The 22229-nt window shown below is 46.7% G+C and overlaps 3 protein-coding genes across 8 annotated transcripts in view; 1 reads left to right on the top strand and 2 right to left on the bottom strand.

The window, feature by feature from the left end:
- Positions 1 to 4970, top strand: part of LOC125761048 (tetratricopeptide repeat protein 28) — a 115763-nt gene extending 110793 nt beyond the window's left edge. For all 4 annotated transcript variants that reach the window (XM_049421813.1, XM_049421815.1, XM_049421814.1 and 1 more), the window contains 3 exons: positions 43 to 182; positions 246 to 428; positions 505 to 4970. In XM_049421813.1, the coding sequence (XP_049277770.1) occupies positions 43 to 182; positions 246 to 428; positions 505 to 4604 (4423 nt within the window). In that variant the 3' untranslated portion in view covers positions 4605 to 4970. The remainder of the gene's footprint in view (positions 1 to 42; positions 183 to 245; positions 429 to 504) is intronic.
- Positions 4971 to 6075: 1105 nt separating this feature from the next.
- On the bottom strand, positions 6076 to 7002 carry LOC125761069 (D-aminoacyl-tRNA deacylase-like). 2 transcript variants are annotated; one of them, XM_049421865.1, is made up of 3 exons: positions 6844 to 7002; positions 6690 to 6780; positions 6076 to 6610 (listed from the first exon to the last, which is right to left on the bottom strand). In XM_049421865.1, exons 1-3 carry the CDS (start codon positions 6884 to 6886, stop codon positions 6166 to 6168), a joined length of 579 nt encoding a protein of 192 aa, XP_049277822.1. In that variant the 5' UTR covers positions 6887 to 7002; the 3' UTR covers positions 6076 to 6165. The 2 variants fall into 2 exon arrangements, with proteins under 2 accessions (XP_049277822.1, XP_049277823.1); XM_049421866.1 differs by having other exon boundaries at positions 6452 to 6610; positions 6686 to 6780; positions 6844 to 7001.
- A 439-nt stretch (positions 7003 to 7441) lies between these two features.
- LOC125761050 (mucin-19-like) lies at positions 7442 to 22135 on the bottom strand. 2 transcript variants are annotated; one of them, XM_049421816.1, is made up of 7 exons: positions 22050 to 22135; positions 19758 to 20488; positions 18655 to 18753; positions 17879 to 18559; positions 17129 to 17722; positions 12538 to 17047; positions 7442 to 12390 (listed from the first exon to the last, which is right to left on the bottom strand). In XM_049421816.1, the coding sequence occupies exons 2-7, from the start codon at positions 20238 to 20240 to the stop codon at positions 12332 to 12334; spliced, it is 6426 nt and encodes a 2141-aa protein (XP_049277773.1). In that variant the 5' UTR covers positions 20241 to 20488; positions 22050 to 22135; the 3' UTR covers positions 7442 to 12331. The 2 variants fall into 2 exon arrangements, with proteins under 2 accessions (XP_049277773.1, XP_049277774.1); XM_049421817.1 differs by having other exon boundaries at positions 17129 to 17701; positions 19758 to 22135.
- Positions 22136 to 22229: the final 94 nt, after the last annotated feature.

The following is a 22229-nucleotide window of genomic DNA, read 5'->3' as shown; positions in this document are numbered from 1 at the left end:
ATCGACATCTAATTGAAACATAACATTGTATTTCGTCAATAGGTCTATTGGAAGCCTGCAGGGATCGACACGATCGAGACGTTCGAACATGCTGCCACCGTGGCAAGGGCCGTCCTGTTTACACGTCCTGTACAATCTACTGTTGGCACCGTTCGAAGATTTGCTACCCGATATAAGCACAAGTAAGTGTCCCTATTTTTGCATCTTTGAAATCATCAATTAATTCTCATAAAATTCTATTCCAGCTGCTCGAATTGGTCGTCGCGAGTTGATTCTAGTACTGGAAAAGGAACTCTACCTGGTCCCGTTTGCTATCCTGCGTAGTGGTGATGAAGATGGTGAATATCTTTCAGAACGTTGCTCGCTCCTGACCGTGCCGTCGTTGCACACACTGCGCCAAAAAAGTCGCATCAAAACACGCGAACCAGGTAAGACTGTGATCATACGCCGTCTGTTCCGTCCAATCGCCGTCTAAACCGTTTTTTTTTTGTATCTCTTCTCCAGCGGAAGGATTAAACAGTGCGCTCGTCATCGGTGGACCGAAGATACCGTCCTCACTCTCCGATACCTGGGGTTGGTCGGATTCTCCCGCCTCACTGCAGGAAGCAGCCATGGTGTCCGATATGCTCAACACGAAACCGCTTGTCAGCTCGAGTGCTACCAAAGAGTCCGTCGTTTCCGAGCTGCCTGCCGCAGAATGTGTGCACTTTGCGGCCAACGTTAGCTGGAAGCTTGGTGCGGTTGTGCTCAGTCCCGGTGAGGTGTTGGATTCACAGTCACAGAAGCGTTTCTATCCGAACGCGGGCGGTGAACTGTTGGGTGGTGATAATGACGAAGAGACAACGGATTTGTCCACCTCGAACATGGAGATCCCACCCCTGTCCGACTTCATTCTCAGTGCGGCCGATCTGCTGTCGATGAAGCTGACCGCAAAGTTGGTTGTGTTGAGTTCGTACCATTCGGTCGAACCCATCACCGGAAGCGGTGTGGCTAACCTGGCCGGAAGTTGGCTGTTTGCTGGAACCGGTGCCGTACTCGTATCATTGTGGCCCGTCCCCGAAACGGCTGCCAAGATTTTACTGCGCGCCTTCTACTCAGCGTTGCTGCAAGGTACGCGCGCGGCACGGGCCCTTGCCGAAGCGATGCAAACCGTTCAGCACACGAAACACTTTGCCCATCCGGCGAACTGGGCCGGATTTATTCTGATCGGTGGTAATGTGCGACTGTCGAACAAGGTCGCCCTGATAGGGCAAGCACTGTGCGAACTGATGCGCACTCCGGACAAGTGTCGCGATGCGTTGCGCGTTTGTCTGCATCTGGTCGAGAAAAGCTTGCAGCGCATTCATCGTGGCCAGAAGAACGCCATGTACACCACACAGAAAAGCATTGACAATAAGGCGGGCCCGGTAAGTGGATGGAAGGATCTGCTGATGGCGGTCGGGTTTCGGTTCGAACCGGCCGCGAACGGTATCCCGTCCAGCGTGTTCTTCCCGCAAAGTGATCCGGAGGATCGATTGTCCCAGTGTTCCGCTAGTCTGCAGGCTTTGCTCGGACTGTCGCCGACGACACTGCACGCACTGTCCAAGTTGGTGCATGGAGCCGAAATTGCGGACGAGATTATAGGCGTAATGCGGAACGTGGTCGCACAGTTCCCATCGAAGGCAACCGATAACGAGAGTGCGATCGACGTACCGCTTAGCGTACGGTTGTGGCGTGTGTCCGGCTGTCACGAACTGCTCGCATCGCTCGGCTTTGACCTAATGGAGGTCGGTCAGGATCAGGTGACGTTGCGCACGGGCAAACAGGCCAACCGGCGCAACTGCCAGTTTGTGCTGCAAGCACTGTTGGCCCTGTTCGATACGCAGGAAGCACCGAAAAGCTTGGGCATCGAGTCTAGCAGCAGCTCGGAATCGTTGAACGAAGAGGAAACGTCCGACGAGCAACAATCCGTCCAACAGTCGCAGCAATCGCAACAATCCGCACAACAGCAGCAACAGCAGCAGCATCAGCAGCAACAACAACAGCAGCAGTCTTCTCAACAATCGCAGCAGGCCCAGCTAAAAGCATCTACCGGCGCAAGCCCAACACCGACGAGTGGTGATTCACAGCAACGCAGCATCTCACCAGCTGTGACGGTAAAGTCGCAGACGAGTTACAATTTTTCCCGACCACCGTTACCACTGCGGCGCGTCCCGTTCCTCAGCACTCGCAGTGCTTTTATCTCGTACGTCCGACGTCGTGGCGAACCGGACGGTGGACAAACTGACAGTGCACAATCCGTATCCAACGGTACTGCCGTGCCGAATGGGAATGTGCTCGATACGAGCCTGGCCAACACAACCGATAGTGAGCTATCCGATGGTTATACGACGCAACAGATACTGCTGAAAAGTGACCATCTGGCCAAGGGTCTCGGGTACTCAAGCTTGCGCGGTACGATAAAGGTGTCCCGCCCGGGTGGTGGCGGTGAAAGCGATGCCGCCTTCACGCCAAGCCCTCCGGTAACAATCCAGAACGTGGACCAGAACGTGTCGCTTGCGTTAGCTCACCAAACGCGCATTAAGAATCTGTACACGAACAATGGCAACATGCACGGTGTTGTCTCGGGTGCGCTTAATGGTGTGCACGGTCCAATAGCATCGTCCGGTATGGCGATCGGTGCCGGAGCTTACACGCTGCAGGACACGCTTCGTGACGGTGTCCATCATCATCCGAATCCGAGCCATCACCGCCGTCCGGACAGTTCCAGTTCGGCCAGTTCAGCGACCGATTGGGAAGGATCGGGACATGCAACAGTGTTGCGACGGGCGGCCCATCAAGGTCATCATCTACCGCCTTTGCCACCACCGCGCCAAACACTGCCAATGGTGGAAAGTTTACGTCCGCTGGCACCGCTTGCTCCGGTGTACAATAACATTAACGGAGCAGTCGGTCCGGGTGGTCCAACAGGCAAGAATTCCGTCCCGAATGGGGGACAGAAATCTCTCTCGGTGCTGGAGTCAACCAGTTCGGATTCGGAGTTTGAACGATCGTTTGATCTTCCGGCCGGTTCTTCCAATGCGGCATCCATCAGCAGCAAGCTAACGTCGTTAGCGCACAGCCTGCAGAGTATGCGCACTCGTAACAAGCTTAAACTGGGTCCTCCACCGCACGGACAGCATCTGCAACAACAGCAGCAACAGCAGCAGCAGCAGCAGCAGCAGCACCAACAACATCAACAACTCCATGGTCAACAGCAATCACACGGTCAGCTGCACGGTCAGCATCAGTTACATGGAACGTCCACGGGGTCCACCACAACAATCGCACGCTCGAAGCTCCCGGTCGATCAGTTCGGTTTTCTCGATCGACTCAGCTGTCGGACGGAAATTTCATCTTCCGCCACTCTCGGCAATCATGTTGCACCTCCCCGGAAACCACTCTCCACGCTGCCGGATGATGAGCGAACGCTCAACCTGAACGCCAACAAACTCTACTTCTCACCGACCGACGCCGAGATGCTTCCGCTGGCGGAAGCGTCCCCATCGGATTTGGGGCTAGGCGCCAAAGCTCACGCCCCACCGATGGGTCAACCAATGATGGGATCGGCTGGTGTCGGTACGCTCACGGTCGTGCCCGTTACCTCCAGCAAGGACGGTACCAAATCGAACCAGAAAACGATCCAAGACTCGATCCTGCGGCATATGTCGCGCGAAATGACACCGACCATTTCGGAGGTGTACCACGAGCGTAACATCGGACTCGGATTAGCTCCGTCTCTGTCCAAGCTGCTGCTCAGCAAGAATTACGACGAATCGGCAGAACTCGGCAGCAAAGGTAGCAACTCGGTGACGGCCGTAGCAGCTTCCGCTGCCGCTGCTGCTGTCTCCATGCTGAACAAACCGAGTGCCGCCCTAACGGTGGGCAATCTGGCCGAGGCGATGAACGAGATCGAAATGAATGCGACCACATCGAGCAAGCTGGACGAAGGTGCCTGTGCCATCTGTCACTCACCGTCCGATCTGCTGTGTGGATGCAGTGCCACCTCGACCGTGGCAGCTGTCGCCGCCATGACGGCTGCCCTCGGCGCTAACACAACCATGGCGAAGAAGTCGAGCTCCAACAAACCCTGGCTCAGCAACGTATCGCCAAACATCGTGAAGGCGAGCGATCTTACCACGGCCGATATACTCGAGCAGCAGAAGCAGCTGAAATCTTCCGTCAGCAGTGGGCTGACGAGCAATCTGTCCTCCTCCACGGAGAACTCGCTCTCGACCGTGGTCAAACGGAGTGGTTCGCCGTTTTCCGATTTATCGCGCCGTGACGAAGGGGACGGTCGCAGCGTTGCCGATTCGCAGTGCTCGGGTAGCTTCCGGACGGACATTACCGGTTCCACGGTAACCACATCCAAGAGTCAGCAACAGATGGTGTCATCTCAGCAGCAGCAGCAGCAGCAGCAGCAGCAGCAACAGCAACAACAGCAGCACCAGAAACAGCAACAACCATCCCAGCAACAACAGCAAACGGGTGGTGGAGAACAGAACAGTGCATCCGTGCCGTCCGTCGCCATAACAACCGCGACAACGGTAACGCAGCAACGGGGAAAGTACATCATCGATACGTGATCGATACCGTGTGATCGATAGCAGGTTTTAAGCTCGCAAGCCATTTTGTGGCACGTGCACCGATGTGTTGCAAAGAAGCTGCCCAAAAAAAGAGAAAGACTGCTAGTTGTAGAATGGTGGTGCACAAGGGCGTTGTTTTTAATATAGTTTGTAGTACATTATTTTTAACTGTTCGAGTGATTTTTTTGTAAGATATAAAAGAGCTTTTTTTAATGTTGATTTTAAGCAGCAAACGTAGCCATTCACATTTGCTAGGTAGAGTAAAGCGCATTTTATCCTCGACCCCACCAACCATTTTTTTGTACAGTTGATTAGGAAGCTGGATGGATCTGTAGAAAGCTACCGTTTAGTTAGCATTAGTAATTAGGAATTAGTGTAAAAATTAATTGCGCAGATGATATTAACTACAGTTTAACATGATATTTATGTTCGGCTGATACGTACCACGATGTACTTAAACGTTACGTTAAGTTATTAAAGATTACGGATGGTGCAAAACCATCGTTTTTGAAACAATTTGTTTTTAGGTGGTTTCATTTTTCTGTTTTTTAGCTTCTCATTTGGCTCTGAAAAACATTACCGATTGAAAGAAAACTTCCCCTAACGGATTTGCTACCAATTGTTGTAGAAAATTGAAAGAAAGCCTATAAAAATATATGTGAAATCGGGTGTAAAATAAAACTTCCAGCGTTTATGGAATTTGTTTGTTGTCCACGATCGTCCGGCAAAAATATACATAAACGATTTTTCGACAACAAGAGAGCATCCACGCAGGGAGGTAACACTCAGTTCTGTAATCCTCACAGGCGAGAACGAGACCGCTATATGAAGAAATGAGATGGCGAACGACAACTGATAATTACCTCTTCGCTGGGATACTCTCTTATTGTTTTGATAAAAACGCCGAAAAATGATTACACCAAGAGAGCATCCATGGAGAAATCCACACTCAGTTCTATAATCCTCACACGAGTGCTGTTGATGGTATGAGTTAGTAACTATTTTTCAACACCAAGAGAGCATCCACGCAGGGAAGTAACACTCAGTTCCATCAGAAGATGATCTAGTATTGGTGATCGATAGTATGGGAGTATCCGATGAAGGGGAAATTATCTTTCATCTCTCTCAGTCGTTTAGAGCAATAGTAAAGCATCTCCAATTGCTATCAATGATAACATGCGGAAAAGGGACGGCTATATGAAGCGGTAAGCTGGCGAACGGCAGTTAATGTTACCTCTTTTGTAGGATGCTCTCTTGTTGTTTTGAATGCTAAAACCGGTCGTTTTCTGCGACGAATTTGACCAGTTTCATCATCCGAAACAACAAGAGAGCATCCAAAAGAAGAGGTAACCGTTCGATTTTGCAGCGACCAGTAAAAACGTCCCAACACGATTCTTCAACATCTAGAGAGCATCCAACGGAGGAGGTAACACTCTTATCGCTTTACAATGTTTATACCAAACTTCGCTATTATGTTTAATACCAAACAAAATCCAATAAATAATTTATTCCACACTAAATAGAACAACGTTATTCTTTAACATAAAAGCTGTTTTGTTGTTTATTCTGCATCGGTAACATTCTTCATGGTTCCTTCAGCGCTGCCCGTTGATTTCCCGTCGATTTTGCCAGCCGATTTCGCTTTAAGCTCCATCGTTCGCTTTAGCTTTTGGCGCTCTTGTTCACTCTGTGCGGGCGATTCGATATCCAGCGTAACCGGTCCATCGTTTTGAATGTGTACCTGCATCATTGCCCCAAACCTACCGTCCTGTATGCGATCGGAGGTGTACTGTTCACGCAACAGCTTCAGCAACGATCCGTACAGCTGCTGTGCCTCCGGTCCCTGCATGGCTTTGCTAAAGTCCGGTCTGTTTCCCTTCAACCGATGGTATAGTGTGAATTGACTAACGCACATTATTTCCAGGCGCTGATCTACGACCGATTCTGTCCATCGTTTCCCGGTTGCTGTATCATCGAACAGCCGTAGATTGAGCAACTTTCGTGCGCTACAAGTAAGTGTAACGTAGGGAACACATTACTCCACCGTGAAGGGGGAGAAAGGTTTCGTTTCTATTGCATACCCACATCCACTCCACATCGTTTGCATTGTCATCGGAGGATATGCCTACCAGCACGCACAGTCCACGGCCAATCGAGCTTACCGTTTCGTCACCAACTGCAAAGACGTGTGTTTTCGTTATGAATGGAGAAGAACAATGAGCATGTAAAAGATACATACCCATCACTTTCGCTGAGGTGACACGTTGTATTATGGCTTTCATTGCAAATAGTTCGGAAATTTAGTAAATAAATGCGTAAAATTGCTGTAAAACTGCAAGATTTACGATGCCGGCTTCTTTACAGCACAACAACAATCAATATGTCAAACAGTTCCACATGCGATCTGTCATCCAGCTGACACATTGCGCCCTAGTGAAAATACTACACAAATAATAGGAGACGAACGGCAGTTGATGTTACCTTTTTGCTTGGATGCTGCTCTCTTGTTGTTTTGATAAAATCGTCAAAAAGCCCTCAAACACCAAGAGAACATCCATCGAGGGAGGTAACACTCAATTCTATTCTCTCGCCGCCATTCAAGTGTATCGTATAGTCCTTTTTCGCAAATTATCATCAATCATGATTCGAGATGCTGTGCTATTGCATTAGAGAGATTAGAATTAACACACTCATAGGAAACATTTTATTCGTTCATTCATGTTCATGTTAAGAACAGAAAAAAACGCTACGAAATATTACCACTTTTTGCTTTGACTTTTTTTTTATTCTATTTTCTTGCGGTTTTCTTTTCTTCAATAATAATTTACAAACATAAATAAAAAAAAAGTTTCTTCCATTTATTTTTCCTCATTCCCGTGGAATTCTCTGCTGCACAATTGCTTTCACTTTCTTCTCAATCTTTGTCTACGACACGCACGATCAGTAGCAGGAAAATGATGAAAGGAAAGGCAGAAAAATTAAGGACCTCTTGTGGGTTTAAACATTAACTGTTACTACTTGTTTGGCGCTACAAACATTTGACAATATTTGCCTGCCTTCGGTGCCACAACATTACTACAAACGTCGCCGCTGAAGTTCAATAAGACAACATACATCCATCGTGCATATTCCCATCGATGGGAATTAAGCAGAGCAAAATAAAAGAAAATAGAAAAGGTAACATGTATCAAATTTCAACATGTTTAAAGTAGCATACACATGAAAGAAGAAAAAATATCTGAACATAATGTGGATAAAAGTATTCACCTTTGCAGCAAGTTGCTTGAATGAACTTGAAACAATGAAAAAAAATCAAAACAATAGTAAAGGGAAAGGAACGTCAATTGTGCAGCAGTAGATTTCCATTCCTCCTGAACTTTCTTACTTCCGCATTTAACGTCAGCTTAACTACTAAATTAGATTTTCAATCCTGGCTGTGTTTAATTTTCGACTCAATCTGCACTTGTGTGTGTATGTGTGTGTGTGTACGACTGTATGTTGGATGTGTATGTGTGTGTGTGTGTGCATGCACGTGTATGCGCTGTTCTATTGCAGTTTCTTCTATTGCAGTACTGGATTTGTTGAAGCTGACTTTTAATATCCTATCTGTTTCTGTCGTTTTCTCTTCCTTTTCTCTGCCACATTCTTTCTGTTCCTTCACTTTTCTCACTTCCTTTTTTTTTCCTTTCTCTTTCTATTTTTTCCGATTTTACTCTCTTTCCTAACTTATTTACTTTTCTTCTTCCGGTTTATTATGCTTATTACACCGGATTCCATATCTTCATTACTTTTCTTTTTTTCTGCTTAATAGCGGGTATTGCCATTGTGCAACAACAACAAAAAAAAGAAACTGCTCCCTCCTAATCTCTCTTTCTCTCTGCCGCACCACCTACACATTTCTTACGCCAGGGCTTTGGGTTCACAATGCTAAACACAATCATCTACATCGTCACAATTTGCATTTTAACGCTATGGATGCGCATTTATTAGTGTGTACATTTTGGAAAAAGGAAGGGATTAGTGTGTATGTGTGTCTGTTTGTGTTTTTTGTTGTTTCTTCTCTCGTTTAACGTTACATCCTATTGTTTATTTATATTGTTTCTGTTTCGCGCTTTTAATATAACTTATTACTGTGTTTTCCTTATCTTCCACTGTTTTTCACATTTCTTTTGCTTTGTTTTCCGAAACTATCTAATAAATGTGTTTGTGTGTGTTTGTATCTCGCGCACCTTCTTTCCTTTATGTTTCCATCCCATTTCTCCTAGTACACAATTCACAGGGATGAATTGCGACTCATGAAGGGGCTCATGTTCCTAATATGAGTGTGTTTATGTGTGGGTATGGTTTTGTTTTCGTTTTTTTTTCTTTGTTCTTTTGTTCTTCGACCCCACTTTTTCATAATCCAGTTCCGGGGAAAACCTACGACAGGCTACTAAACACACTACCCTTGCACTTCTTCTACTTTGCCTATCGACTTTATATCGCTTTCATTTTGGTGATTTTGGCTGCTGGTTCTCGAGTTCCTTGCATTTTCCTTTCAGTAATGTTTCCCACCTTCGATAGAGATAAAGGTAGCTTATTCTTATCGAACACACACGCGGACCCGACCCTTTGCAGCTATTCGTCCAGCTAACCGTTTTGTCCACCGCGATTCATTGATTTTATCGATTTTCCTAGTTTCCTAATGACTATAGTAATATATTTTAAGCTTTCTCTCTATCTTTCTCTTTCTCTCTCTTGCTCGCTCTCTTTTTCTTTCTTTCTCTTTCGGTCCTGAATCTCCTGCGATCCTCTTTCCTTTCTAATTGCCTTTCCTAGCAAAAGCCCTTCTTCTTTGTGACTTATCGTGTTTTTTTGTGTGTTACTTTTGTATGGTTTTGAAGACCAAATTTCTTACTTGTTTTTTTTTTTTTTGCATACTTTTACGTTTATGTTGCTTGGCTCGAACATAAATTTTACACGTTTCACATCAACTCTGTAAGCTTCTAAACCTTTGATTTTCTTTTTCCTTGCCTTTCCCTCTAAACACTTGTTTCTCCTGCCTCCTAACCAGCGGACCGTAACGAAAATTTTCGCTTTAAATATTGTATATATAATATAACTCTTAATTACAGTTACAGTAGCTCTGATCGGCTGCAGTCCTTAGATCGATTATTAACGGGCATGGCTTCTTGCACGAGAAAAACAAACATATCCACCGAAAACTGTGTTCGGCAAGGCATACTGCACGTACCTACATTTTCCTTTCCTGTTTACAGTAGAAAGAATGTTTCTCTTTTCTTCTTTCTCTCAACCAATACGTGACTTAATGCTTTCTTTCGGTTGGTTGGCTACCACCATTCCCTTACTACCCTAATGCTGCTTTACGTGTGGTACCCGTTCCACACATCGCCATCAACTACCAGGGGTGTGATAAGCTTCGTGAACGCTTATCCTTTCCCTTAACAGCAACACACAATTGCTGTGTTTCACTAGCATACTATGGTTTTCGATTGTGTCCCTCCGCTCTGTCTGTCCCGCCTAGACAAATTCGATTGTTAACTCGACCACTACATACCTCCTGCACCAAGCAGTTCCTGAACAAGATATTGTTTTTTCCCCTTTTCGTCCTGATTGATTCATGGTTCGCGTGTGACAAACACTCGCGCTAAACGATCGGGATCTTTTATACACTCTCCTACAAACCGTTATCAGACCGGGAAGATGATGATTCTGCATTATTACGAGAAAATCCCCCTATATACTATCACCCCGCTTGCTGCTCCTGTATGGGTTGATCTTTTTTCCATCTTATTTTTCCACTGGATGCCAACAGAGCAGAAGCGACGCATCTGTTACGGCTGGCCCTCGATCGCTTTTTTGCTCTCTTCTTTTCCATATATTTTTACATCCTTCTACAGTGTGTAATACATTATATAACCCTACCCCTCGCCTGCTCTCTTGATTTTCCCCTCTTTAATCAGTTTCTTTTTTTTTCTTCAGTATTTGCTCTCGTCTCTACATTGTTTAGTTACTAAAATCACATTGGTTGTTATGTTACCTTCTTTTCTCTCCCTCTTTCTTTTTAGTAATAATAATTTATTCGCACTACTTTACAGACACACCACATGTCGCATGCACACACGCGTTTTACTTTATGTACACCGTTTTCTCGTACCACAAATCAATGCTTTCAGAAAATTCAGTACACATTTCACCCGATTGCTGCTACTTATGCTTCACGCTACACATTTCGCACCTCGCACAAGCATATGTATGTGCTTTCGCATTCATTCATAGCTCACCGACACAAACGGTTCGCTTTGTAACGCACGCACACCTTACTACATTCACATATGTCCCTTTTTTGTTTTAAACATACTAGCTGGTTACATCGTGTTTTATTAAATTAGCTTTTATGACTTTTAGCTGTTTTTGTTAAGCTTTTTTTTTGTTTGTTTTTGTATGTTTTTTTTCTTGTTTTTTTATAGCTTCCTATACATTTACGCCCCACAGTTATGATTTCTTTTTGCATCACTGGTCGACGCACACAACGTGGTATGGATGCCTGTGCTTTGTTTCCGCAACTATTATCGCCATTGCTTATGGTTCTCTATTTTCCATTTTTCATCGCTTCACCGTAACACAACCTAATGAAGCAACGGGAGAACAATTTCTCCGAAATCTACATCGGACACATTGTAGGGTTTTCTGTTAACGTATCCTATATTGTCCATGCAACAATACGCTGTTTAGGTATTCTAAAACAAAGCAATACGAAACAAACGAGAGAATTAGTAAGCATGATTAACAACGAAAATTTCAAACAAACAAACAAAAACCGATTGGTCATCCTTCCTTCCCTGCCATTTCCAGTATTCGCTAACAGTACGTAAATGTGTGTGTGTTTTTTTGTGTATTTTAGAACAATGCGAAATCGTTGATGACAGCACATATTTTGTTGGGGTTTCTGGATCCCTTATCTTTTGTTGCACAAAACGTAGAAGAAAACCTTTTTCCTCTACAAACACAGCGACAAAATGGATGGCACATACGGAGAGACCAAACCTTTGCACTAATGTCCTACACATCCGTATAACCACTTAGTCTTGGTAAGGAATTTTATAGTGCCTGTGGCATGCGATACAGAAAGAGAACCACCAACGCAAGTGGATCTTACGATAAAAAGAACAAATCGGGTGGAGGGTAACTTAGAATGTTGTGTAAACAAATAAAAAAAGAAAACATAACGTGCTACTCCATGCGCGCGCGCATCGATCCGCAACAGAGCGGCGACATTAGTAAACCACTGAGCCGTGCGTAATCGAAGATGCATACTGGTTTTGTTGCTGTTTAGCGTTTTTAAACGATACTCCCTATGATGTATATATATATACTTTGCTCTTAAACTATACAACACACCACCCGCAGTTTGTTGTGCATCCTGAACCCTGTTCAATCTTCAGCTCTTCAACCGATGGTACATCGCTTCCTTTTTTTTCTTATTTTGCGAATGCTAAGCATTTTTTAGTTTGTTTTTTTTTATCTCGATTTCGTAAACCATAGTTTACCATTTTGTTTGACCTAGACGTTTCACAGTAAGCGCGCACATTGTTTGCGTTTTGCGTTTGTATTTACAAACTAACTGACTTAGCGATTGGATACACACTGATACGACTTATATTTTACCACTTTTGCACTACACACACTATTGCTGCTGAGTAGGTTTTCAATCGGCGTGCACACGATTATTGGCCTTCGTAGTACTTTGTGGTACCATTGCTGCCGCAGATGGCATCTTCCCATGCTGCAAAGATAAAGATTAAATTAGTGTCGAGTTGTATGTAAGTTTTCTCCACCGATTTGGTGGTGATTTTCTCCGCCGAATTACACAAAAAAGAAAACACTGCGTATGAAGAAAAGCATACGTATAAATACAAATTAACTGCCCTACCTGTTCCTACGAAAAACACAATCTTATCATGATTGTATTCCGTCGTGTGTACTTCCTCCGGTGCGATGAATCGCAGATTTATTTCTTTCATCTTCTCACGCACCATCGGTTGGGTTGTCTTCGTCGGCTCGACGGAGGAAGAGGCAGATTGCTGCGATGGTTGGGTCTGCGCGGCAGTGTCAACCGTCATTATTTGAACCTTTGACAGCTGTTGTTGTTGCTGCTGCTGCTGCTGCTGTTGATGGTAGCTTTGAGCAACACTGTTGTTGTGTATGACTGCATTAGTTTGCGACGAATTGTGTGTAACACTACTGTTGTTGTTTGCTATATCGTTCTGCACAGTCAGCACTGTACTGGCGTGCTCTTTACTTGCTGGTTGTTGCGCAATGATTAGCGCAGCTGCCGGTGCTGCAGGAACGACGAGCGGTGCGGTAACAGCGACTGGTGGAAGAGCGGATGCGGTGGGCAATAGGACCGCCGCACCATAATTGGGAACAATTGCCAGCGTAGACGATAGAGGTGGCGGTGGAACGGTGATGAGATGTCCGGCTGGCACTGCAACCACGGGTGGTTGCACTGGTGCGTTGGCGTTTACATCCTTCACCGGTACCGACACGGTAGCAGTGACTGTTGGTACGGCACCAGCTACTGGTGCCATTACAGGCGGTGGAAGAGCGTACTGATTGTGATGATGTTGCTGGTGATGCAGTGGCGGTTGCTGTTGCTGTTGATGATGCCGTACAGGTCTGGTCGAGGTGGCCGATTGTGCTGGCTGTGGAGTAAGATGTTGCGGTGGAAGAGTGGGAGGCGGTTGTGTGTAGATCGTACGCAGTAGCAAAGAGGATGCAACCGGTGGTGGCGGATGGTATATGTTCGTTCCCGTCACTGTCGCATCAACTGGCCCTTCCGTTGCATCGTGTGGTTGATCAACGATGGCCATCTGCACCACCGGAAGCGCAGGTTGTTGCGGTTGCTGCTGTTGGTAACTGTTGCACGTGGTAGCCGAGGAAAGGGAAGCCGACGAAGATGAAACGGACGAGGATCCGGACGAAGGTGATGCTTTGCTGATACTACTGTTGCGCGTATCATTTAGCATCGTCGATGGTGATACGGAGGCGGACGATTGTTGCTGCTGCATTAATGCGTAATCGAGATCGGTCGTTTGTACTGCAGCACTGTTGTTGTTGTTGTTCGGCGCCATTACCGACGGTTGTTGCTGGACCGGATCGACAGCAGTTGCCGCACTGTTACGACGTTGCTGTTTTCCCTTGCCTTTCGGTGGTTCGGGACAATTGTCATCACCTTCGAGCAGTTTGCGATCTTCCTCGCTAAAGTCTCCAAACAGCAGTTCCTGATCGATGTCGAACCCGAACGTAAATTCGTTCGATTTTGGTTCATTGTCGTTTACGATTATTACCGCAGGACGATTCTTGTTTCTGGTTGCCTGATTGTTGTTGGGATTGCTTGCCGTACCCGAGCCGGTCGAGTTACCACCCGTCTTTTTATCAGCCACAGCCGAAGCAGAGTGATGCTGTTGTTTGTCCTTTTTGTGCCGCTTACCCGTTGACGACGATCCCGTCGTCGTCGTTATCGTAACCACATTCTGCGACCCCGATGAAGTGCCACCCGGGCCAACCTGTTGCTGAGGTTGGGGAGATGTTTGAAGGAAGTGAATAGTATTTACATCCGGACCACCGTTCATCGGAGTTCTCGTATCAAACGGCAACATGGTACTGCTTTGAGAATCAGTGTCGATGACCATCGGACTGGCGTGATTCCACGATTCGTTACAGCAGCTCGTAGATTCCACGTCCATCAGCTGTTGCTGTACCGGTGATGTAGCCGTTGTCGTCGTTGTTACCGTTACAACAGTTCCACTGAGATCCTTTTTCGCCTTGCTTTTCTTCGTTCCGGTAGGATTAACTGCCGCAACAGTGCTAGACATGGACGATTGTGTACCGGATACGGTGGAAGCAGCTACCTGTCCAAAGCTTAACGTGTTCGACGAGGAGTTGGCACTGCTGCTGGATACTACTGCAGATGATGATGTCTTCGATGTGGTTTTACTATTGGCAACATTTGTGGCGTTCACACCTGACGATCCAACCGCGCTAGGATCGGCACTGTTGTTCGCTCTTGCATGATGATAGCTCTTAACCGTTTTCTCCAACGCTGGATAATGTTCGTTTGAGTAGTAGATATCATTATTATCGACACTCTTTGACTTGTGAAGTGACGCTTTAGTGCTGTCAGGAACAATCTTCGATGGATGCCCTCCATTATTAGCAGCGGCTGATCCGCCGATAGCCATCGTTTCGTTGCTGCTGTTGCCGTTTGTTCCTGCTGCTATACCCGAGGTAGCATTAGCCGATGCGTACTGCTGTTTGCTTCCCTCATCGTTCGAGTTGTTCACAGCCGTGAGCAAACTTTGCGAGTACGTTGCCCGTGTTGTGGTACTACCCACTAGTGTATTACTATTATTACTTAAGCTACTATTGCTAACGGCGCTATTGGCATGGGCAGCGCTGCTATGTACAATGCCGCTGCTATTATTGCAGGAAACATGCGATAATGTTTGCTGCTGCGCCTGTTGCTGGCTTGACGATGACGAAACCGACAACTGCGTTGACGACGGCTGAGAGTGATGATGCGGATGGAATTGCTGCGATTCGACTAGCTGCGGGAAGGCTTCCGATGAATTGAGATCTTGTATCATGTTTACGTGAGCGGATGCATTCGAGGTGCCTTCGGTATGATTACCCGAACCATCCCCAACACCACCAGCCACCCCACCGCCATTGGCACCGGCACCCGATCCCGCCTTCTCTACGTTTGCGATCCGCGCAATCGCTGCATAGGACTGGGACGTTGCCGCCAAGCCCGAACCCTGCCGTTGTTGACTAGTCTGCTGCTGTTGCTGCTGGTGCTGTTGCTGATTGCTTTTGCCTTTAGATTGTTGATTCTGTTGCTTTTGCTGCTGCTTGCGGGAAGCGTTCGTTTCGATCGGTAATGAATGGACCGAATCGGCATCGCTCGAATCGGACTTCTCAGATGGTGGAACAGAGGACGTCGATTTTCGTCTCGATACATCGTTGTTCATGTAAACCTCGCGATCTGCAGCGAAATGGCTGCTGGACTGATATCGGCCACTGTTGCCACCATTACCACCGCTAGCCATGCCACCAACACCCCCATTATTACCACTGCTGGATGCGTTTCGTCCATAATTTCCACCAGCAATAGGGCCCGCTCCTTGATATCGACGATTGATCAACGACGAGCCGGCGGTGCTATTACTCGACTCCTCCGACCCGAGGGTCTGAGTCTTCTTTTTTGTTTTTTTCTTTTTTGTAACCACAAGAAAATCGGATGATTCTCCACTAGCGCCGACACTGCCACCGCCTAGGGCAGACAATGATTCCACCGACATACGCAATGAATCGCGTTTCTTATTGTTATGATTTACCACAGCGCACACATCGGATGCGGTTGCAGTTGAGCTGCTAGTCTTACTGCCATTGTTGCTATTCATTGCAGCACTCGTGACATTGTGATCTTTGGCCTTTTTACCCTTTCCACCACCAACGCCTGAAGGTGCAGTGGATATACCGTCGTCGCCGCTGACCGGAATCGATGACGATGCAGCAGTTGCATCGTTACCGAAGAAACTTAACTCTTCCGTTCCCCAGGATCTTCGTTCTGAGCGTTTTCCTCCACTGGCGTCCTTCGTTCCAGTCAGATTGGATGCAGATGCAGCGGAAGCTCCGCCGGTGCTGCTACCACCAGCAGTTGCTGCAGTTTGGGCAGACTTTTTCGATTTGCTGTTACGCAACGTTACGGCCGGATCCGTTTCCTGTGCACGGGCCTTTTCCAAATGATTCTGTCGAGTGTTTTCCTCCTCAACCTTTTTTCTGCTACAGCTGCTTAGCTCTTCGAGCGAATTGCTTTTCTTCATTTTGGCCGCACGATCACGTTTCTTGTCATTTTTCCGTTTCGACTTTTCTTCCCCTCCGTTATCGATAGCTGCCAAGCCACCGGCGCTGGTCAAGCTGTTGCTCGCGATACCGGAACCCATCTGTTTGGCGTTGGTATTTTTGGAGTTTATTCCTCCAGCTCCACCTGGTGCATTGTTGCCACCACCCACACTGCTACCTCCTTTCGAAGATGAATGTTGCGACGATTGTTGTTGCTGCTGCTGCTGAAGTTGCAACTGTTGCTGCTGAGACAGTTGGTGCTGTGGTTGGTGTGACTTATCATTGTCAGTGTTTTCGATGTAGCTGACGAGTGCCTCGATATCGGATTTGCCCCTGTATCCAGCTATATTTTCCGGCACCACCACTACGGTGTTGCGATCGGATTTCGGTTTACGAGGTTTTTTACTTCCCGAACCACTACCAGAAGCACCGCCGCCGGTACCCATCGGATTGCCACTGCTGGATGAACCTAGACCACCACCGCTTCCGCTGCTACCAAATTGCGAAACTGAATTTCCATTCTCATCGAACTTTTGCTAAAAACAGATCAAAAAGAGAGGCGGCAATGTATATTTTAGAGCTTCTTTTTTTGCAAAATATCACTCTTTTTAGCTTACCTGTATTGTCGGATAAGTGAGGCTACTTCTCGTTGTCGATATGAACTGATTACTAGACGAAAGTACCGACTTAATGGTGGACTGATCCACTTTGCTGCTGTCTATCATGCACTTTACCGCCGGATATGTGGAACCGAGCTGAACTGCCTCTAGCATCGGTAACGAAACGGTCGTATCAACATGATGCACCGACGATGGCCTATTGGTTGCCTGGCCTATTTCTAGACAAGCCTGCGTCGTGTACTGTGCTTTGGTGTAGCAGAACGTTTTCTTAGCCGAGGAAAGTCCTCCACCAGCTCCTGGAGCTGATCCTACGAGGTTGGGTCCGCTGCTGCTGCTACTGCTGCTGGATGTACTGCTGTTGCTGCTAGTACCGCCATTGCCATACGTATCCACTCCCGTTCCGCCGTACGTGATGGTTGTTCCGGATGAAACATTTGTACCACCAATGCCGGTTCCACTGCTACCGCTCGCAGCAGACGTGCAGCCAATGCCGCCGGTACCGGACGTACTGTTCGAGGCGCCCATTCCCATCATTTCGATTTCGTCCGCGCTGGATTCGTAGTGATTGTTCTGAGACACAAACATACACAACTGAATACATTAACCAGATGGGTGTGGGTGTGGATTTTACCTTCCGCCTATTGCCTAACCCAACGCAGGTAATGTGGTGATTGTGGACAAATGCGGAGAGACAATTTCCTACACATCTGTCCACAATCCCCCAATGTCTAGCGGTTTCTTACTTACCTGTTGCAGTGCGTTGTTCGCGTGCCCGGAAAATATCTCCCGAAAGCCTCGATGACCGGAAGGACCCTCATCCGAATCCAGCTCACCCATATTTATGACAGTATGTGCTGCTGCTCCGGGCCCTGAAACAACTACTCCACCACCCCTCATAAAGCCAATACTCGTGCTATCAGCTCCGGTATCGCCACCAGCAGCACTCGATTGAGATTCCTCGCCGGCCAGACCACCAATACCGCCCCAATCGCTGGCCCCGATCGCATTAAGAGGTGCCGATTGCAGTAGCGCTCCGTAGTCGTTGCTTTTGGCGGAAAACTTTGCCGACGTCGATTTGAGCGGATGGCGCACCTCGTTCATGAACGGTTGCTCGCTGATATAGGACGGTGTGGTCGTTTCGTTCACGTTACTAGGCAAACTGCCGCCCTCGCGCTGCCTCGAGGAAACCGACGATATTTGACGTTTGCTGCGGGAACCGCCATGGCCGCCGCCACCATGCCGTTTGTGAGACAGACTCGATCCGGAACAGTACTCAGTATATCCGTACTCTTGCTTGGTGGCCTCCGTTATGTCCTGCAACGAGCCACCCTGTGTAGGACGGGAGGAGGCTCGTTTGCTGTGTACTGGCCGACTAGTGAAGGAAAAGTTTTGCTCTTGATCTTCGCGTTCTGTTTTGCTCAACAGTTCCTATATTTGTTAACGATGCAAAGGGGAAGAAATAATATAAATCATTAAGGTACTCAGAGACCAATATAGTTCGTTTTCATAACAAAAATACTAACATTAAATGTTGCGCTCTTATGCTCACGATCTTTCGGGCATTTGTAAGTGATCGCTTCATCCAGCAAAGCTTTCAGAGCATCTTCATTCATGGTTGCGAGCTGAAATAAAATTGTGCGGAAGGTTCCATGATTAATTCTGTTTTCTTTTGTACATGCATTAAACAATTTGAATCATAAATCAAAGATACAATACACTGGTAGGTATATAATAACAGATTGTAACTAACTATTAATTTGTTTCCTTATATATATTTCTTTACTTCGATGTTTGCAGCTTCGTGAAACTTTGTTGTAACTATTGTGCAAAAATCTTTTTATACTATGGACTCAAAATTGCATATTGCAGGCACGTGTCTGTCAACATCCTCCTGCTTTCACCATCGTATCCTAGTTTGAAAGTGTTCAAAATAAAATCCAAAACACATACCAACTAATTTTGTTCCGATCGCCACACAACTACACTCATGTGCCATGGTTGATGACACATGAAAACATCGAATTCATCGCATTCCTCTTTCGCTATGAATTTTTATTCTACAAAAATGATTTTAACGAATTCCGCTGATATTACAATGATTCCTTAAAATCCACGCTGTTCGTCTGTTCGTTCGATAACGACCAGATGGAATAGATTCAGTTCAATTTCTTCATTTCACGGCGTCACATAGAAAAATATTTTTGACATTTCTGCGATGCACTTTCGACGTGATACGCATGTATGCGTCTTTCACGTTCAAAAAGACAACCTGCTACCCACACATAGACCCACACAACATGACGAACAAAATACGATAAATTGCATCGAACCGATTAGAAAGAGAATGACCAGAGGGGCGCACACATACATTCATACACACCGAGTCGGCACACAGAAAACATTCTGCAAAAAAATGAAACCCATCTGACAGAACATTACTTGAAACGTCAAACAACAAATATGGCCGAATTTTTGCAATTTCATGGTAAGAAAAGAACAATAATTAAAAAAAAACTATCTTTCAATCACTCTCATTGCAGCAATTACTTCGAATAAGTAATAAAATTCAGTAAACGACCGATTCGGTTGATATGCCATCTTCCATCATCGTTCGATGTGTACCTACCGGTTCCTGTGCAAATGACTGCTGGTGACTGTCTTTGTTGTTGCCGGCGGTACTGGATGATGACGAATTCTTACTGCTTTCGGCACCTTTACCATGAGTACTAGATGTGGTCAATGTAGCAGATGTTGGCGTTAGGGCGGATGATGTTGATGAAGACGATACCTTCACCGCCGTAGCTGGAGTGGTGGTAGTAGTCGTTGTTGCAGCCGACAGGGCCATCGTACTGATGACGGGCGGAACACCAATCGGGGCAGCGCTTGTTCCTGCCTTCGTGGTGGCGCTGTTGATTGAAGAGTTCGTGGTGCCCACCGCATTGGAGCTATTATTAACATCTGTCTCACTGCTAACACTTCCTGTTGGAGCTGCAGTGGTGCACGTCCGATCGGTCACTTCGCCGGAAGTCGATGGCCCCGCATGCTGTGCCTCATGTGTGCCAGGTTTGTCGGGCGCTTTTGGCTGCCCAAGTTCTGGCGAGGGAGCCATCGTTTAATTCCGACAACGATTCCACAACCGTCCGGTGGCGGAAGTGTCGTCCGCCTCCCGTATGGGAATCGCACACCACTGGGTGGAAGGTGTATTTCTTGTCTTAACCAATTACTGCGACAACTAGACAATTCCCACGAACCCCCTGCCCAAAAACGGGACGGGTAACTAGTGTTCACCAACTACTGCCTACGGCACACCGGCGTTAGCCAAAATGTCTCTTAACCACCAACCAGGCTCGTCACGATCTAGATGGAAAATTCCGATTCCGGACAAAGCAAAAGGTTTTCATTACGCACAGCCTCCACAGTAAGGAATTGAGAAAATTTTTGTCCCAGATTCAAACTAAACCATACTAAAACATCACATTAGGCACAAACGTTCGCTTCGGAGGAGAAGCAATCGAAACAATCGAATCCTTTTAGGATGAAATCTTCGACCAAAGCTCACTAACTAGCAGGGGGTTCTAACTCCACTTGAACCCAAAAACGCATACAGCCGGGCAATTCCCGAAACACAACAACAATTTCTCGACACTCTGTGCACACGATGTCTCGCATATACACACCGGATCACCTATATACTTGCTATATATTAATGTACATATATATATATGCTCTCGGTTTTCGCGTGAACAATTTCCTGTGTTAGTTTTCCTCTCGTAACGCACCGGGACCACATCCGGATTTCCCTATCTTGGTGAAATGTTTCTTCGCTTTTCTTCAGCACATTTCCAAGCATAGGAAGACGGTAATGCGTGCGCGTTCATATATGTTCTCTCCTGGCAGTGCTGCAGCTGCTGCCGCTTCCACCGTACACCACCGGCTCGGAGAAGAAGCCGACGTGCCAGAAAATCACTCTTCACCATTTGCCATCACTCGCATCCGCACCCGCACTTCCGTTGCTGCTGTTGCTGCTGTTGCTGCTTGCAATATTCATCGCGTACATACTTGACAGCCGCGCGAGACCGCCACTTACTTAGATCAGTTTTCGCTGTATGCGTGATGGTACGTATGTGCTAGTATGGGTACGCTTCGAAGACGACGTCGGATCGGGAAACCTTTTCTTCTACGCCCCCCCGCTTTGCAGCGCTCCTGCGTCTGACCTATGTCGCTCGCTACTGCTGCTGCTGATACCAGCGCCGCAACGTCTTCGCACACACAAACACACTGAACTCACTCATATACACACACACACTATCACACCACACAATTTATTCCTTCCTCATTTTCATTCCACCATTTTTCCATGCAATGGTCTTATTTTTCTTTCATATCGCACTGCCCCCAAAAAATCTACCCCCGAAAATATGCCTCGTCCGGGGGCACGGTACGTTTTTGCACGACGTTCGCACACCACGATGAACACACCACTATGGGTAGACGAGTTGCCCCACAACCGTAGACATTACCCGTATTTGGAATTTTTTCTCGCTCCGGAAACCACCAGATGCATGGGACGAAATGCAGTGGAAATGGTTCACTTTATCGAACAGCAGGGAGCAAAAACACAAAATATCGCCCTTGCTGGCGTTCTGCGGTACAGGGGACTAGCTAAAGAAATAGGGTTCCTAACTCGTTAGGCCAACTTTGACGGCAACTTGCCATGGCCATAGAATTCTACACTACTACACTCTCCCTGTCTGACACATTTCCACTGCTAGAGAAGCGCTGTGCACGATGGCCATCTTCTACTGCATTTTCTACCGTCGCCTGTGCCCTGTTGCAATTGTTTCAGACACTGCGGTTCACCACTTGGTGGTACTGTTCAGTTTGCAGCTATTTCCAACGGGAAATCCGTTCTTTTTACCGAATTAAACACTGAGGACGATGCAAATTTGCAATCGTAAAACATGACACCACTGAATTCTGCCTAACGTCAAATCTGACAGCTAGCACCAATTCGACGTCCACCGACGTTTTGTTTTATTTCGTCAAATATAATCGTAGAGAGATGAGGACCAGAATTTAGCATCCAGCGAAGGAAATA

Source organism: Anopheles funestus, chromosome 2RL (assembly GCF_943734845.2).
Source record: "Anopheles funestus chromosome 2RL, idAnoFuneDA-416_04, whole genome shotgun sequence".
NCBI classification, from domain to species: domain Eukaryota; kingdom Metazoa; phylum Arthropoda; class Insecta; order Diptera; family Culicidae; genus Anopheles; species Anopheles funestus.
The sequence above is the reverse complement of the archived record's forward strand: the minus strand, read 5'-3'. Positions and strand labels throughout refer to the sequence as shown.

Bases quoted from the DNA above. Each gene is read 5' to 3' on its own strand.
- LOC125761069 (XM_049421865.1), bottom strand. From the start codon at position 6,886: ATGAAAGCCATAATACAACGTGTCACCTCAGCGAAAGTGATGG. The intron at 6,781-6,843 runs GTATGTATCTTT...ACGTCTTTGCAG, and splicing joins CACCTCAGCGAAAGTGATGG to TTGGTGACGAAACGGTAAGC. The intron at 6,611-6,689 runs GTGGGTATGCAA...ACTTACTTGTAG, and splicing joins GCAAACGATGTGGAGTGGAT to CGCACGAAAGTTGCTCAATC.
- LOC125761050 (XM_049421816.1), bottom strand. From the start codon at position 20,240: ATGGCTCCCTCGCCAGAACTTGGGCAGCCAAAAGCGCCCGACAAACCT. The intron at 18,754-19,757 runs GTAGGTACACAT...ATTTTATTTCAG, and splicing joins AGTCATTTGCACAGGAACCG to CTCGCAACCATGAATGAAGA. The intron at 17,723-17,878 runs GTAAGTAAGAAA...TAATGTATTCAG, and splicing joins CGAACAACGCACTGCAACAG to TTGTGTATGTTTGTGTCTCA.